General features: G+C 34.7%; 1 protein-coding gene across 4 annotated transcripts in view; it reads right to left on the bottom strand.

Moving 5' to 3' along the window:
- Positions 1-12,799, bottom strand: part of CDC48C (cell division cycle 48C) — a 38,634-nt gene extending 25,835 nt beyond the window's left edge. For 3 of the 4 annotated variants that reach the window (XM_089807410.1, XM_089807409.1, XM_089807408.1), the window contains exons 1-2: positions 11,768-12,757; positions 2,428-3,047 (exon numbers count right to left, since the gene is read on the bottom strand). In XM_089807410.1, coding sequence (XP_089663536.1) covers positions 2,428-3,047; positions 11,768-12,605 — 1,458 coding nt within the window. In that variant the 5' untranslated portion in view covers positions 12,606-12,757. Of the gene's footprint in view, positions 1-2,427; positions 3,048-11,767 lie in introns of all 4 variants that reach the window. The other variant, XM_089807407.1, reaches the window with a different exon arrangement.
- Between the last annotated feature and the right edge of the window lie 4,688 nt (positions 12,800-17,487).

The raw sequence follows: 17,487 nt of genomic DNA, 5'->3' as shown, positions 1-17,487 counted from the left end.
CACTGGATAGGGAGTTTCCCTTTACAGCAGCCGGAGGGGGTCGACATCAGAATCAATAGCAATAGAAACACGGAGGGAATTCAGCCCCACACACGCCCCTACAATTCTATGGCCTAAGTAGGCTGTGAATGATAGTGTCACATCACCAAACCAAACACAATCAGCTCTGCATGGTCTCACACTGTTATATCTGGTAAAATGAGATGTTGAACAATACAAGTAGTAGCAGGAGATAGAGTAAGAGTTGAATGACCTGTTTATGATTTAAACAAAGGATGTATAATATATAGAAAATAATAAGTTGAAATTTCAGATAATTCAATCCATCTAATTTGATTTTAATTCTTATTATTAACGGGAGATTTGAAATTATTTCTATAATCATTTCAAATCTCCCGTGATTATGACTTTTGTATTAAAGTCATTTCTCTAATGAAAGCCATTAATGCCATTAATGAATGTTACGTCTAGAATCTGCGAGGCTTCTGCATGTATCTCCTATTCTATATTTGTTTCTTATATCTAAAGGAGATTCACGTCATTGCTGGGAGATATCTAGTGCTACATACAATCTCTCGTGAAGCTTCAGTGGATTGTGAATAACTCTTCATAAAATCTGTAATCATTTTCTTCTCTCAATAAAAATTATAGGGTTTTGCAGGCTGGGTTGTTTCCCTTTGTTCAGAAGGCTTTTCCCAGGATATATTGCTTGCAGTGTTTGTTATTTTTATCTGGTTCTAGTTTTAACAATTGCAAATGACAAGGGTTGTGCAATCAAGTTTATAGCTGAATGAGCTGAAAAGGATTTGTTCAAGCAAATTGGAATGTTATTTCTCAAATCATTCTACTTGGTTAATCCTAACAAGTTGTCAAGTGAAAATCCTCTAACAAGGTGCGCAGGATCTTTAGCAGGATCTAAAGATAATTCCTTCAACCGGGTTGCTCGTAATATGAGTTTGAAAATCCTTTTACAAGGTTACTCCTAATAGGGTAAAGATCTTAGCAGATCTAAGGCAAATCCCTTAACCTGGTGACTCCTAACGTGGTTAGTTCTTAACCAGACATTATTGTAAGCTCCTAACAAGGTCAAGCCTTTAACAGTGCGCATTTCAAAAGAATTATGGCATCCCATAGTGTAGATACAAAATATAGGTGGGGAAAATTCCTCAACATATACATATATCCTAAAAATCATGTACAGATCATTACAAAATTGCAACTAAATAAAGGAAACCTATTCAGAAACACTTGCCAGCCAGCCATATGAATTACGCCAAAAGAACAGTAATACATGGAAGCACACACCAAGATAGACACACGTATCTGTACATACTTTTTGAGCACACAAATCTGTAACTTGGCTGCAAACACAAGGATTGGTGAAAAGAAAGAATTTTAGACAATTTCAATTGCTCTGATGGATCAAAACTTGTGATAAGTAAATGAATAAGCTGAAGGTCCTAGAAAGTTCACAAAATGAACTGCAACTATTCCAAGAGGTTTATGAATAAGCAAGCCGCAGGCATGCTAGAAATCTGGCTCGCAAGTGGGTGGCACAATTGTAAAGAAATCTAAGCTAAATTACTAAATTCTCTGACTATTTTGGCTTCAATTCTTAACTAATCCAAAAGGAAATAATAAAACCATCAAGCTTGATTAATACTTCTCAATAGACATGACAGGTCAACTTTTTTGTTGAGATGTTTTCTTAGCATTTGCCTACACTTGCAATCTTTTAAAGGATGAAAAATGACACTGTTGCATCTATGTTGAGAAAAAAGGTTATCATACCCATCATTTGTCTGATCCTTCATAGAGTGACCCATGATAAATAAATTTGGGAATTTCTATATTTGTTTAATAAATTCTAACACTTTTGAATCAATTGACCTGAAATCAACAAAACAAATGGGAATAAGTGATTACTCGTATCAAGAGTTCACGAATAAGTAGGCAGACTTACAGCTGGGTAGATACTTCATCTGCCCAGATATTTACCCCATTTCTTGTGTAAGAAAAGCATTCCTATGCTATATTCATCACTATCTACATTGACCACAACATTCTGCCTTTAAGGAAATGTTCACTGATTGCTCTAAATTGCATAGGCTTTATGTAACATACAAACTTTCTCTTGCTAAAATTTAAAATGGCCTTACATAGCATTTTACAAGGAGAATCCCATGCCAATGGAAAATGACTATTTATCATTTTAAATTTATCTTTACACAACAAAAATTGGCATGAAGGTTCCCATGCACAAAGTAGGGTAAGAAACATAATCATCAATCAGAACAATATTAGGGATAATATAGAGGGAGAGTTTTAAAGTTGCAGCTATGACATAAGCACTGAGATCAAACATTAGCATTATGCTACAGTTGCAATCCACCATATAAAATAAACCCTATAAGAGCCATAATTTACCTCAAAATCTGCCATTGTAATACTAAGATCATTCATTTCTTCTTGTGTCCATGTCTTTCTCCACCATGCATGTTCAGTAACCTCGATATCCTCACATTTGAAGAGATTTTGAGGGCTCCTGCTTGCCATTATTCTCTTTATTGCAACTGAGGCCGCTTCCCTGGTTAATGCTGTCAAGTCTGCACCCACAAAACCAGGTGTGCATTTTGCAATTTTCTTGAAATCAAACAAGCCTTCTAGTCTTAACCCTCTTGTAATTACGGACAAGATCTCCACTCTTGAATTTTCATCTGGAACACCTAGAACAATCTCACGATCAAAGCGGCCAGGCCTCCGGAGTGCAGGGTCTAACACATCAGGCCTATTTGTAGCCCCAATCACTAAAACATGACCCAACTTCTTTTTAGGTGTTTCTGCATCAGATTCTTGGTCACCTGATATGAGAGTCTCATGTGATTCATCCATGCAGGTCAAAAGTTGTATAACAATACGACGCTCCATTTCCCTCTGCAGAGTCTCCCTTTTAGCACTTATAGCATCAATCTCGTCTATGAATATTATTGCCGGTGCTCTTTTTAATGCTTTTAAAAACAAATTACGAATATTCTCTTCTGATTCACCTGCCATGTTATTCAATAAAATATCACAAATTTGAACAAAACCACAGCACACATATGGCCAAAGATTCTTATTATGATATTATCAAAACGTCAGAAAAAAAGCCAAATAAACGACTTGGCAAAACAAACTTGCAGCATACAAATTTCCAATGTGCAATAAACTACATAATACTACAGAAAGTACAAGATCAATAACATTACTGAGGACACCTCACTGATCATATTAAACATGAACAGTATGTGCATCATCAATATAACTGATGCAGTGTATAAATGTTATGCCACCAAGATAAAGGGTTCATAAAGCATTTTTTAAACCTAAACCCTGTATCTTCTCTACTAGAAAAGGCAACAATCATCTAAATTATTCCTTACAATGGAATTTAACCGATGTTTAGATGTGGACTAATCCTGAAGGGCAGAATAATGAGATTATTTTGACTTGTGAGATGTGTGATTCACTGAATAAGCCTCTCTTCTTTACACAATCAATGTAAGACCACTAGCATAGGGACGATAGACATCAATTCAGATTGACTTGTGCTAAAGTCAATCACTGTTAGGCTTCAATGTACCATTTTACAAGTGAAAACGGCCATGAAGCCTACAAGCCATTGAGTCTTTTCACTTGTATAATATTAAACTCAAAATTAATGTTTCCATGTTATGGAACAGCACTGAGAATCCAGTGATAATGAAAAAAAGTTACATATTCTAAGCCAAGTTGATACAGTAGGGACTTTGAGAGCCAACATAGAGGTTAACCCACTTGATTCATTCTCAAAAGAAATAAATTTTCTTGCATTTTCCCTTGTCACTTGTACTGGTCGCCATCAGAAACTGGTAAGACTCTAAGACTATCTTAGACCACATTACACGAGCTCTTCCCATTCCTGCTGCAACAGACCACCTTAGAAGGTAACCTGCAGACCCACGGCACCTTTACAGGAGGAACTACATGGCATTTTAAGTTGTTCCACTGCAGATTATTTAGTTATTCTCTTTTTGGTACTGGACTTAATCAATGTCTAGTTTCTGCAAGTTTTAGATTTCAGTTCCTTTGTTTCCTTCCTATGTTCACATTGTAACTGATAGAAACCCTACATAAACAAAAGCCTAGAAATTCATTTAATCCCAAACAATATTCTTACATTTGTTAAAGATCTGGAAGCTGCATGAGAGACCATTCATACCTGCAATTGGCCCTTCATTTGTGTTGATAGTTCTTTGATATCTTTTATCATGGGCTGCTTTCTTTTCTCTGCAGAGACTCCATCATGCATTCATATTTGTCCATGTCTACTGAAGTTGAAGTGGCACTTCTCGTGAGCTCTGCTCAGCCGGATTGAAATCGTATGCTATAGTTTTATCAAGCTGTTCATGTCTATCATTCTTATTTACTTCCATCTTGAGTTGTTGTTGACTTTACACGTGTGTCTTCTCCATCTACAGCATCTTATGTTATGGCTTCCGATGTTTTATTCAAATACAATCGATATGGCTTTTAAGCTGGTTTATATTAACTTATTTAGTCACAAAAGAATACTAATTATGATGTGCCGTGTAATGTCTGGCATCCTAACTGCCAATGATTCAGCTTGTGTAACGGTGATGACTCTTCGTGTTCAGTGGGAAACGTCTTTTACTCTATCTTTGGTTAGATAGAGGGTGTATTTGGAATGTACAGTGTGTCGTTCAGCTTCTTAGTTTGGTGAAGACCCCAGCATTTGGAACACTGATACTTATTCATGTCTGATAAAAGATTCAAATATAACAAGTGTGAAATATGCTACAGCATCAGTTCATATAGGATCTGTAAGCAATAGATTTCAGTGTGAGTTATTCTCATTACTGTTTGTATCTGTGAGATATTTGAAGATCTCTTATATTATGTATCCGCACAACTAAAGTGTATTTAACTTCATATAAGTTTGATTAATTGATTGTTTCGTATCAATAATCAGAAGTTCGAGAGCAATGTAATTGTTTTAAGCAAGGTTGCATGGGGATGGGGGTACTTGGGGTACTTAGGGTACGGCTACGGCTACGGCTATTGTTCATAATATGGGACGGGGGTACTTGGGTATGTCAAACTTTATTTTTAATTATGCTTTTATATTTATACGAAATCTGAAATTATGAGTCATGGCAATGGTTTTTCAAAACAAGAACAGTGATAAAATTTGCAAATGTAATGTATTGTTTTCAGTTTCAGATTTGCTATGTTTGTAATAATAATATTAATATCTGATAAATGTTTAGATGCATAACAGAGAAGGCAGACTTTAAACATGAACAAAAAGATCATAAATCATATGACAAAGACATATTGCAAATTATAAACTTCTCACGCAGTGATAAAGTTTATTGTTAATCAATATTGCATCAAAGTTTCAAACTGATTAGGTATTGAATTAAGCTTGCTCAACAACAACCTGATACGCAAACAAAAAACCGAAGAAAAAAAAATCAGAAATCTTAATCAAGGTCCTTAGCTATGACGCTCTCTGCCGAGTACCCGGTACTTGGGTACGTGGGTATGAGTACCAGGGCTGTGGGTATGAGTACCCATGCAACCTTGGTTTTAAGCTCTTAAAAAAAGGATCAATATTTTGTGGGGCTGGGTTTTTCACTATTAAGTAGAGGGTTTTCCAAGGATATCTCTTTGCGTTCTCTGTTCTTGTGTGTTTTGAGCTTTAATTATTGCATTCCTTGTATTCTGGTTCAAAAAATTAACAACATTCACTTCGCTTTCATATTGCTCCATCCATAGGCTCTGTCTCATTTGAAGTTGTCACAATAGGGTTAATAAGTTGTCACAGCTAACCATCACAGGACTTCCACTTGCTCATGTATCTCTGTCACATTTTCACAGATTATCTACTACATGCATCAGCAGTTTTCAGTTAAGGAGTTGCTAAAAGTCTTACCATAAATTGCTTACACCTTCCCCAACATACTGGCATTCTACTAGGACTTCTGGAAATTAATTAGCAATCTCAGTACTCCTGTAGGAGGAATGAGGGCCTCTACATAAGTATGGTGAGAGTTTCTATTTTTCTAAGAATATTGGGTAATCCTTGTCATTGTCTACCCTCTCAGCCATATAGACTTGTATCAGGGCTTTTTTTCATTTCATTAATTACAAAAATGGGAAAATTTAGATTGGATTTATCTATATCTTTTAATGATTATTATTGCAGTGGGGTGGGCATTTATGTTATATTAGTAAGACATTGCCTCAAGTTGAAAGAGATAATTTTGAGAAGGAAAGGTGAAGGTTTCATGAGCAACCTTAGTCTATTTTGTTCTTCTTGACTAGTTAGATCAACTCTGCCCATGGTTAAGTTAAAAGATGCTCAAACTTATCTAAATCTGCAACAAGTACCCATATGATTACTGACATGTAAGGATCGTCCAGAACAAACAATTAAAATGTGAGACAAAGGTCTCATTGCCAAATGCTTGTGCAACTCACCTGCATTAAAAGATGATACTTTAACTAGAAACCCCTTCATGACTAGTCATTACTAATGTACTTAAACACAAATGTCATTTTGTACTGCATTCATTTACAATGGTCAACACCTCGTTGCTCCCTTTTTTATTTTTGAACCTGCAAACAATTCGTCATCAAACCAAATATTCCATTTCGGAAGAAATTTCAAGGCAAAGTTGATTTGTACAGTTATTGATCTGCACTTCATAAGCATTAGGCATCTTATGAAGGTTCAAGAGATATCCAAGAAAGCATTATTATTTATCTTGATCGACAAGTTCATCATCTCTATTCTCAATGGCAATTAATGTCATAGCACCAAAACTCCTGTTCTACATTTAGGCAGCTTCAATGCGCAAAAATCAGTGATCCAATTGACCAGAAGTATGCTTCCTTTGGTGTTTCTTGTTCTTTCTAACATCATTACAACACTGGGATCCATTTCAGATTAATAGGATCTAAATCTGATGCTTGTTACGATCGACATCAACTCACATTCCCCCAGGATCTAACAAAATTTTAAAGGAGTCATTGGAGCCACAGTGTGCACTAATGCTTTGAAACTCTTGTGATTGATGCAATTTTATCTTTAATCCCTACTCCAAGTCTGCTCTTAAATCTGTTCTAGAAATCTGCTCTAAATCTTCTTTGAAATTTGATATAAATCACCTTGAAAAGTCTGCTCTGTCTTATATTATCTTTAGCATCTGTTGTAAATTCTTCAAAAGTTTGCCCATACATTCTTCAAGTCTGCTCATAAACCTGCTCAAAATTGTTTACAAATTGCTATCAATCTCCTCACAACTGCCCTTACTCTTCCTTATGAATCTGCCATCAATCCTTCTAAGGTATATTCTAGAAAGTCACTCTAACCAATCTGATAAGCCTCCATGAATTTCGATATAAATCACCTTGAAAAGTCCGCTATAATTTTGTCTTAAATCATCTTTAGCATCTGCCACAAATTCTTCAAAAGCCAGCTCATAAACCTGCTCAAACTTCTTTACAAATTGCTATCAATCCTCTCACAACTGTCCTTATTTTTTCTCATGAATCTGAAGCATTTCATCTTTGATCTCTGCTCAAAATCTGCTCCAAGGCAGTTTTCCTACTGAGGTGAGGATTCCAGCTATTCCTGGGGTCTTGCCAAAAATGGAAAGCTTTAAGGCTTTCTTGAGAAATGACATTTACAGGATGATTTCATGGATTGTGCACAGTTTTTGTTGATTGAAAACGCTGCAGGCACTGCCTGGGATGATGTTGTTAACCACAGTCTGTTTATGGATGGAGATTATTCAGTCACGGAGATTATTCAGTCATGGGGACTGGAAATTGCCGGTGACCTATGAAGAAAGGTGTACTCCCAAGTGTACATTTTGTATTTATATATGTTGAATATAGAAATCAAATCTTTACAAAATCTGTTCATTCAAATCTCTAGGTTTTTACTGGATCCATCCTCTATAATATTTAAATTAACACAAATCAAATCTGATGAGGAGCTTCTTCACCTAAGAGCTTCAAGCTCTTCCCAGGCTACTCGTAGCCCACTATAGGGTCTTCTCTCCTAACCCTAGCTCAAAGGATCCCTCTACAATCCCATTTCCACAAGAAACTCACCCACCAATTCAAAACTCCAATGTCATTCTTCCAATTCACCCCAAATGCCTTCTCTGGCTTAGAATGCCAAAACTTTCCCAAGAACACCAAATACCTCAAAAACAGGGTAGAACACTCCAATTGAGGTTCTTAATGCATTCCTCATCATTCTACACCATTCTTTCAAGGTTCTTTCACCCAAATCACCAAATTGGCTAGTTAGGCCTTGTAGCCCTAAGAGCCCCTATTAGCCCTCCTAGAATTAAGGAAAGAGCTATAACTCACAAAATCCCTTTATAAGGCCCCTTGGTGTATACTAGGCTTTTGTTTCCTATGACCACCTCTTGAACATTTTGCAGGTCTAGGGTTCCAGCAATGTTCGTACTGTACAAATTCAGAAAACCCTACTTTTAAGCGTTTTGGAAGCAATGTTAGTGTTTTCCTTCTTGCAAGCGCCAAACTCCATACCCAGCCTCCTCCTTTGAGTTTAGCTTTACAAATTGCTCCTACCTTGCCTTCAAGATTGACCCATGCCAATCATTTGTTCTCCTTAAGAACTCTTTACAAGCATCTCCTTGCACCTTGCCAAGCTTGCTAGCTTGCCTAGGGCTCACTTGTAAAAACAGCAAATGGCCTTCCACAACCTCCACAAGCCGTATTTACAATATGTACAGAGGCTATTGCTTGGTCTCCAAGAGCCATGGTGATTAGACCAAGGACACTCAAGCCATAGCCCATTTCATGGTTGCTACTCAAAACTGGACAGCAGGATTAACAAAAACAAATGTAATGTCCCAATTTTTTTGGCATCTCAATGGAGTTCTTAGCCTTTATGTTCTCTGAAGGCTAAGTGGAGAAATAACGAGAAATTGATTAAATTAATTTCTTATAAAATCATTAAATAAATTAAAATTAAAAGGTGACTTTATATTTAATTAATTTAATTTCCTAGAAGCACAACTAATTATTGTATTGGAAAGGGGGAAGCTTCTAGAAAGTGCATTTTCTAGAAGTACAACTAATTATTGCGCTGGAAAGGGGGAAGCTTCTAGAGAGTGCAATTAAATAATATTTTATTTCCTTCTAGAAATGTGAAAGAAAAGAATAACTAGGGAGGGCAGCCTCATTGTTGAGCATCGAATGTGTTGTCATCTACTCTTCCAGATAGCTTGTCGAGCCAAGGGTTTCTGCAATTGTTACATTGATCGTTGGGAATTAACACTCCCATTGATTTGCATAACTGAGGTGGTAAAATATCTTCCGAAGGGTTGCAACTGTTGAAGAAGACAAATCAGTCTTTTCATTGTGCCAAATTTGTGGCCTAGGGCCAGCTTTGTGGAGTAAGGAATAAGTTGGAATTTGCTACAGTGATTTGCTACAGGGAAATTCATGTTTTTGGAGCAATTTCAGATTTTTATTTACTACATTTTGCATTGTTTGAGAGTAGATATTTAGGGCATTGGTAGGGTTTGTAAAATCTATTGTAATCTGATTTATATCAGAATTTGTTGCCCTAATGTCTTATTGATGTAGATGAATATTTTCCTATTTGTAATCAATGTTATTTAAAAACAATTGCATCTTCATTGTTAGTTGTTTGGTGTGTTTTTTGGAAGCATATTTATTAAAGTTTGGCATTTAGAAAGCAATCAGAATTTACATATGCAATATATCTCTTGCTTGCAAAGTGTCAAATAATTGAATTTGAGAAGGATTTGGTGTTTCATGAAGTTATCACTTGTTGGGGTTACTACAACAAATAGTTTTTTAAACCTTATTGAATGCCTACTTGAAACCAAAACAATTGCACAAAGATTCAAGACATGTAAACAAGATTCTACTTCGTCAAAAACAGTCTTCTATTCAATCCAAAAATCCAATCAAAAACTCAAAAAACACCTAAAATGCTCAAAAACTGTCCTGTTGCTGAATGTTGTCCGTACATCCAACTGTCCAACCCCTGGAACTGAGTTGAAAAAGTCTTAAATAGACTTCATCTTTCCTCCTAGTCTGCAGTTCGAACCATAACTGCCCCAAATCATTGGTTTTCAAAACTGCCTGAAAAGTTGTCAAGCAATTTTGCAAAATTACAAAGTTATCAATGCAACTTTTTGACAACTTTTGCAATTTCACTCCTAGGCTCTCCAAACTTGGAAAGGGAGTTGTCAAACCTCCTAGGATGACCTTAGAACACCTAAGAGTCATCTTTACAAACTCCTTGCCCCCTTTTATGGCATTTTACCTCATTTGGCCTCCCACAGCAGTTTTTGCAATTTTCAACTATCAGGACCTAATTTACCAAAATAGACTCATAAATCAAAACCCATCAACTCAAACCTCCTAAACACACCTTGGGACTTTATCACTAGTCCTTATTAACCCCATCATTGGTTAGACCATTGACAAGCCAAAAACTAGACTTAGGGTTTGACCTATACCCTGCATGCTCCTACACCAATATCTATGAGAATTTATTTACGGTGTCTCAAGTTACATTTTACTCTGGTTTCTTTCTGAGCATTTAAGCTCTATTATTTCGTAAGATAGAAGAGTTTGATACTATTTGTAAATTCATGGATAAGTGTTAACAAACTTATTTCTAAATTTTGAAATATTCTTTTGTATTGGTTCATTGTCTTATATGCTGCATTTGGAAAGTCATATGCAGCAAGTAGAGAGATCTATTCTTTAATGTCTCACTCACATATGCTTTCATTTTTTTGTCTATGCATTTGTTTTAATTTTCCTTATAAATTATTACTTCCATCATTTCAATGATCTCTTTCGATGACAAGTCTTTGACAATTTTAAGTATTTGATTTCTAGCTTTTATATGTTTTAATATATTATGATTAATTATTGTTTTAGAATGATGTGATATAAGGATTGATAAATATTAGATCAAGAGTACTGTAAATGGTTGAATAGAATGTTGTTTCAGAATTGCAACATTGATTCAAGGTCTTTGTAGCCCATAAAGTCAGAAGAGTATCGTAGTTCATTACCTTTGGGAGCAGAATGTCCTGCCAATACAGAAGGTGAATTGTTCAAAAGGACTCTGGAAAGAGACTCAACACTCATTGTATGCAGATGTTGATCAAAAGGGCCCCAGAGAGAGAGGACCTAAAATATATTCAAAAGTATCTTAAAGAGAAAAGGGGGAGAGAGAACATGAAGGAGAGAAGGTGAAGGGAAAAGGGGAGGGAGGAAGAGAGGGAGAGAGATTCAAAACTAATTGTATGTTAATGTAGGTGTTCTTGAGAAAAGACAAGACTGGAAAACATGTCTCTGGGATAAATGTACGAGGATGATGTAAGGATTTGTTGCTATTGTCATGAGAACAAACTGTTCTTTTTAATTATGAGTATATGAATAATTAGAGTATTTCCCTACTTCAATAAATCTACTTCAATAAATCTACATGTGTTAACAACCATATCCAAGGTGATGAACACTCACAATCCAAATCGGCTAAAACAGAAAGGCGGTCGACCAATATTTATTTTCTAAATGGAAAGAAAGGTTTTTTTCTCGGATATTTGGAAAAAAAGGGTTTTTTTTGGAAACTTCAAAAAAAAATTATTTGGCCGAAATTAGACAATATCTGTTATACGAATCATACCTGATACTCCAGAAACCACTTCCGTAGCCGAAATCTTGTAGAAGGGCACGCCTGCCTCATTTGCTATGGCATGAGCCAATTTGGTTTTCCCACATCCAGGCGGCCCGTGCAACAAAATGCCCTTCATTGGCTGAACTCCCAACCAAGGATATATCTCCGGATGAAACAAAGGGTAAATAATCTCCATTACTTCATTGATTACTCCACTCAACCCACCTAAATCTTTAAACATAACCCGACTATCAGACCCCTTGTCTTCTTTTTTAAGCTTTTTATCGAGCCCTCCTTGAGATTCCTGTATTTCCTTGGTATTGCTGATTACTCCATCCAATTCATTACCGTTTTCACTACACAATTCAGCGTTGATATCCATCTTAGTGTTATCCTCGGTGCTCTTAGTTGACTCCGTGGGTTTTGGAGAGGAAGCATTAGCACTGGTGCCGTAGTTTGTTCTCAATACAGAGTTCATGAGACCCGGGAATGATGTCTGGTTCAATTCGAATTGCGACCCGCTGCTGTCGCTGTCTCCTGATGATGATGCTTCTTCCTCATCCTCCTCCTCCTCGTCTTCTTCGTCGTCATGGAACCTGTTGCGCTTTCTATTTTCAAGAGCATTATTATGTTGGAGGGTCTGGATGGCGCGGAGAACTATTTTGCGAAAGGGGTCTTCTTTGTGACGTCTGTACTCGCGGTAATTCGTTCTGAGATAATTGACAGCGGCGTCGAGGTCGTGGAGGTCGTGGTTAATGGCGTATTGCTCAACCCTGGGAAGTATCAGCCGATCGAAGAATGAACGATGTACAGTGCGCACCTGAGCGCACCTCGTTCTATGCCTCATTATTATCACAATACTCAGATTACAGGCACCACAGATTTGATAGCCCTCCAAATCAGGATTAACCTGTTTCCAATAGCTCCGCTACTCACAGGGTTTTAGATTTGACGAGGGAGAACCGTAAGGTTTAGAAATTGTTCCGTCCGTTTAGGTTTCTCGTACCTGTCTCACTCATGTTATCTTTTATAATTTGTATTAAATGATTTTTTATTTTATTAGTCCCTGTTATAGGCAGGAGACTGTTGTTTTTGCCTACTTTATCCTATTAGTATTTTTTTTTGGAAATATCTACAAACATTAATGAATGTGAAATGTTTAGCTTCAAAATAGAAATTTTTATATTTTAATGATATTTTTTAATTAGTTATAGCAAATATTGCTAGTGGTTTTAAAGAATTAAAATGAAAAATCAATTAATATTATTGTTTAGTCATGTATTCAAACTGACATGATTTAAATTAAAGAGGCCACACATTTAATTTTTATGCTAAACGGTGCATCATGCAACTGTGAAATTGGGCATTCCCTAAAATATAGCATTAAAAATTGATTAATATTAATGTTGAGGGATCTATTAAAAGTCATGTGATTTAAATGAAGGAAGCCATGTTCATTCAATTAAAATGTGGTGTTAAATACATTTTGTTGAGGTGTACCACCATGTTTGTACATTCACATGTGTGATTGGAGGAATAGTTCAACCATCTCCTGATTAAACTGTAATGTTAAATGCATTTTGTTTTGGAAGTAATTCCCAAAAATTTGGCATTGGTGATTAATATGTTGCAATCTGTGAGGCAAAGCAAGTATATTTGACGGATTTTTGGTATGTAACATTTCATTTTCTATTGTGCCATTGATTACTAGTTTTGCAGGTAACCATATTGTGATAGATCGTTGGTATCTAACATTTTAGTTTGTATTGTGTTGTAGTAACCATATTGTGCTCTCCACATGAATGCTCTGCTTTCACTATCTATGGTTGTCATTTCTTAACAACATTGCAGTTGCTTGGTTCCATTTGAAGGTATTTGTATGTTTTCCATGAGCCTTTTAGGGGTCAAAAATGGTTCCAGCCAGAGGCTCAGCATGTACCTTGCGATGTTCTGCCTGCAATCTGCCTTTATGCATGTAAAATTTGAGGGTTAGACTGAAAAAATAGAAATGAGGGTATCAATATATTGAATAGATTTGGAAAAATTTCCATGTCAGGGTTTAGTCAGCCATCTCCTATTCGTTGTAATGTCAAAATGGGTAGGACGGTAGAAGATTTCTGCAAGGTGGTTATTTATTTTTTTGTTGCCAATGTGTTGGAGATCCTGGGTCAATTGCCCTTACCCTTTGTCAGGCACATCTTCTTATAATAATTATCATTGTCTATTTATAGGGCCCTCCGTAGTCATTTCATGTGGAGAGCAAGCCCTTTCAAGCGTCACTAGGAGGGTACACCCACTATGCTTTATTCCCAGCCAACAACCTATTCAGGGAGCCCATTTTAGATATGTCCATTTCCGTGCATTGTGATGGATAATTGGCATGTTCAATAAATGGTTACCTTAATAGTATTCTCTCTTGTTTAACTGCATATATTTATTTGTCTGAATTTCTCCAGTTGATTTTGATGATAATGTTGTTGAATTCTTCATTTCCAAAAGTCTAAAATTGGAAAAGGGGCTAGCAAACGTGTGGGCTTGAAAATCAACAACTACCATTTTATGCACGGATCTCTCCATTTGAGCAACTGGTTCTAGACACCACAAGTACACCTACAATCGTTTCTTTAGGAAATTGATATTTTTGTTCATAGCGTTCCATACCATTTTCCTTGAGTTTTGAGTGCTAAATTTGTTGCGTTCCAATGCCAATTCCAATACATGTTTCTAGATCAATTGTTCTACCTGTGTGTTACCAGTCTTGATCTCCATGCCACATTTCTCCTAGTGTTTGTGTGTAGTCTCTAGGTCAATGTTGTTTGTAATCTATTTCCCTTATAGTTTCAGTCATTTCCTCAACTCAACACATAATGCTTTGTTTAGCTAATTGGGTGTCTAACTAAGCTTCCTGGCTGCCTGCATAAGCTCACTACTTATCAACCTTAGTTACTTGCTTGTCTTTTTCAGCTGCTATATCAGACTAATGTGCCATGTCACCATTTGAATTTTTGAAAGGATCAAATTCTATCATTTTAAATGTGGGCATTTCAAGCCTTCAAATTCTAATTAAACTATACGTCGAGTGCTATGTTTGAAAAAGATATCCTATTGTGGGCAAATTTATTGCTCCCTTGTTGTGTTGGTTTTAAAATGTTCTATGATTGCCATTGTTTTAATACAGGTGCATGTAATGTTTTTGAAGAAAACACTTAAGGAACTCTTTAGCATCAAAAAATACGCATAAGTGTGAAGAAAATGAGACTTCATCTTTGAGTTCAAAAAGGTGAGATAGTGTGATACCGCGTGGGAAATTAATACAACAATGACTCTGCATTTTAATTGAAGCTTTGAATATTTATAATTGTATAGCTTTGAATATTTAATGCTCTGTGACTTGCTAAACTGTCCACATCTAGGGAACAATCGATTGTAAATCTTGAATTTGAAAGGTAGAGACTCTTGTGCTTTTCATTACTCATAGAGACCTCAATTACAACGCCCATAGCTCCTTGCTCTTCTATTCCTCGTCAGTCTTCTCATGCAAGCACCTTGCATAATCATTTTTCTCAGTTGCTAGTAAAAAATGTACATTAAAAAATTTAAGTACTTGATCAGTGACCTATTTTCTAATGAAAATCATCACATTGAATTACTGAATAAAAAAATGAGAGCAAATATGAATCAATGTATTTCATTCAGTGTTAGATTCTGATTTAGAGCTCAATCACAGAGCAGTAGCTCATGAGTATTTTTGTGTTAGGTTTTGAGTATCAAGTCTTCTGTACATGATACTTCGATCATTTCTTCTCTGGTTTTGATCTTTGAGAGATCATTGTGCTTTGAATTATATATTAAAGAGTAGAATTTGTAGTTGAATCATTGCATATAAAATAAAGGCTACAATTTTAGTGTCTTGTTTCCCTTAGTGAGGAGGGTTTTTCCCAGAAGAATACCTATGTTCTCTAATCTTTGTTATCTTAGTTCATAGTCTTCTTATTTTTCTTGTTCAAACTTAACATATTGTCAGAGCCAGGTTAGGCAAGATCACGAATAAGAAAGTATTCTTAATTAGAAATATTAGTGCTTTCTGATTGAAAATCAATGAGGTGAAAGATGTCTATATGTAGTTTGAAACCGCCCAAATCAATCGTGACCACTATGTATGCCCTATGACAAGTGGTGATTGCCAAGGTGCAGACAATGGCTTTGATGGCAATGAGTTGCCCCAAAATTAAAAGTGAATACATCTGTAGAACACATTATGGCATGTAACAATGATCACCTCACATTATTAGTTCCTGCCTACGGCAGGTAACTTATGCTTTCGCTTAGTCCATTGTATTAATAGTTGCACCAATCAAATTTTAGATTTCATTCATATAGTAATGTTTGCAAAAGGTTTTGTAATTTGCATGATTTTTTGGAATTGAAAAATACAATTTTTTGAGAACCTTATTGGCTCATGAGGAAAAAGGCAATGAAAAAATTTAATTTTCTTCAACAAAAATACAACTATTTTTTTCAACACTTCTATTAATGCAAGCATTAATTGCAACTTTATCTTTTCTTTTCTTGTGACAAGTGGATAAATTTTATTAAAAAATAATCATTTTCCTAACACCTCATGAATGCATTAATTTCAATTTTACCTTTTCCACATTTGTGACTAATGGACAAACTTTTTTTTTAAAAACAATCACTTTTAATTAATGTTTATTTTTGTAATTTGTAAAATGCTATTAAATATAGATATTTTAATCAAGTATAGGTATTTTAATCAAATATAGACATTTTAACTCTTTTAAATTGTCAATTTCCAAAAATTATTTTTTATATAGCTTAATTTCATATTTATTTTAATTTTAATTTATATATAAGTTTAAATTAGAATTTAGTTTATTTTATTTTAACATATCTAAACTAATGCTTTTAATAGATTTATTGTTTATTTTTTATTTTTATATATAATTTTTATTATATTGATATTTTTAATTTATACTTTAAAATACATAATACTAATTTTGTATTAATTTTAATAAAGTTCAAATTGTTTAGCTTTGTATATTATCAACTTTATTTATGATAAGTGTGTTTGGTTTTTTTAAAGCATAAATGTTATTTTTAAATTAATTTATGTTTATTTATTTTTATGCATTAGATTTAAGCTTAAGAATATTGTCCACCTTCTTCAATTAGATGAATTTAGAGGTTTTGTAATTTGCATATTTTTTGGAATTGAAAAATACAATTTTTTGAAAACCTTATTGGCTCATGAGGAAAAAGGCAATGAAAAATTTTAATTTTCTTCAACAAAAATACAACTATTTTTTTCAACACGTCTATTAATGCAAGCATTAATTGCAACTTTATCTTTTCTTTTCTTGTGACAAGTGAATAAATTTTATTAAAAAATAATCATTTTCCTAACACCTCATAAATGCATTAATTTCAATTTTACCTTTTCCACATTTGTGACTAATGGACAAACTTTTTTTTAAAAAGACAATCACTTTTAATTGATGTTTATTTTTGTAATTTGTAAAATGCTATTAAATATAGATATTTTAATCAAGTATAGGTATTTTAATCAAATATAGACATTTTAACTCTTTTAAATTGTCAATTTTCAAAAATTATTTTTTATATAGCTTAATTTCATATTTATTTTAATTTTAATTTATATATAAGTTTAAATTAGAATTTAGTTTCTTTTATTTTGACATATCTAAACC

The sequence above is a fragment of the Cupressus sempervirens genome, chromosome 10 (genome assembly GCF_028749045.1).
Source record: "Cupressus sempervirens isolate cs-2001-9-10 chromosome 10, ASM2874904v1, whole genome shotgun sequence".
In the NCBI taxonomy this organism is placed as follows: domain Eukaryota; kingdom Viridiplantae; phylum Streptophyta; class Pinopsida; order Cupressales; family Cupressaceae; genus Cupressus; species Cupressus sempervirens.
The sequence above is the reverse complement of the archived record's forward strand: the minus strand, read 5'-3'. Positions and strand labels throughout refer to the sequence as shown.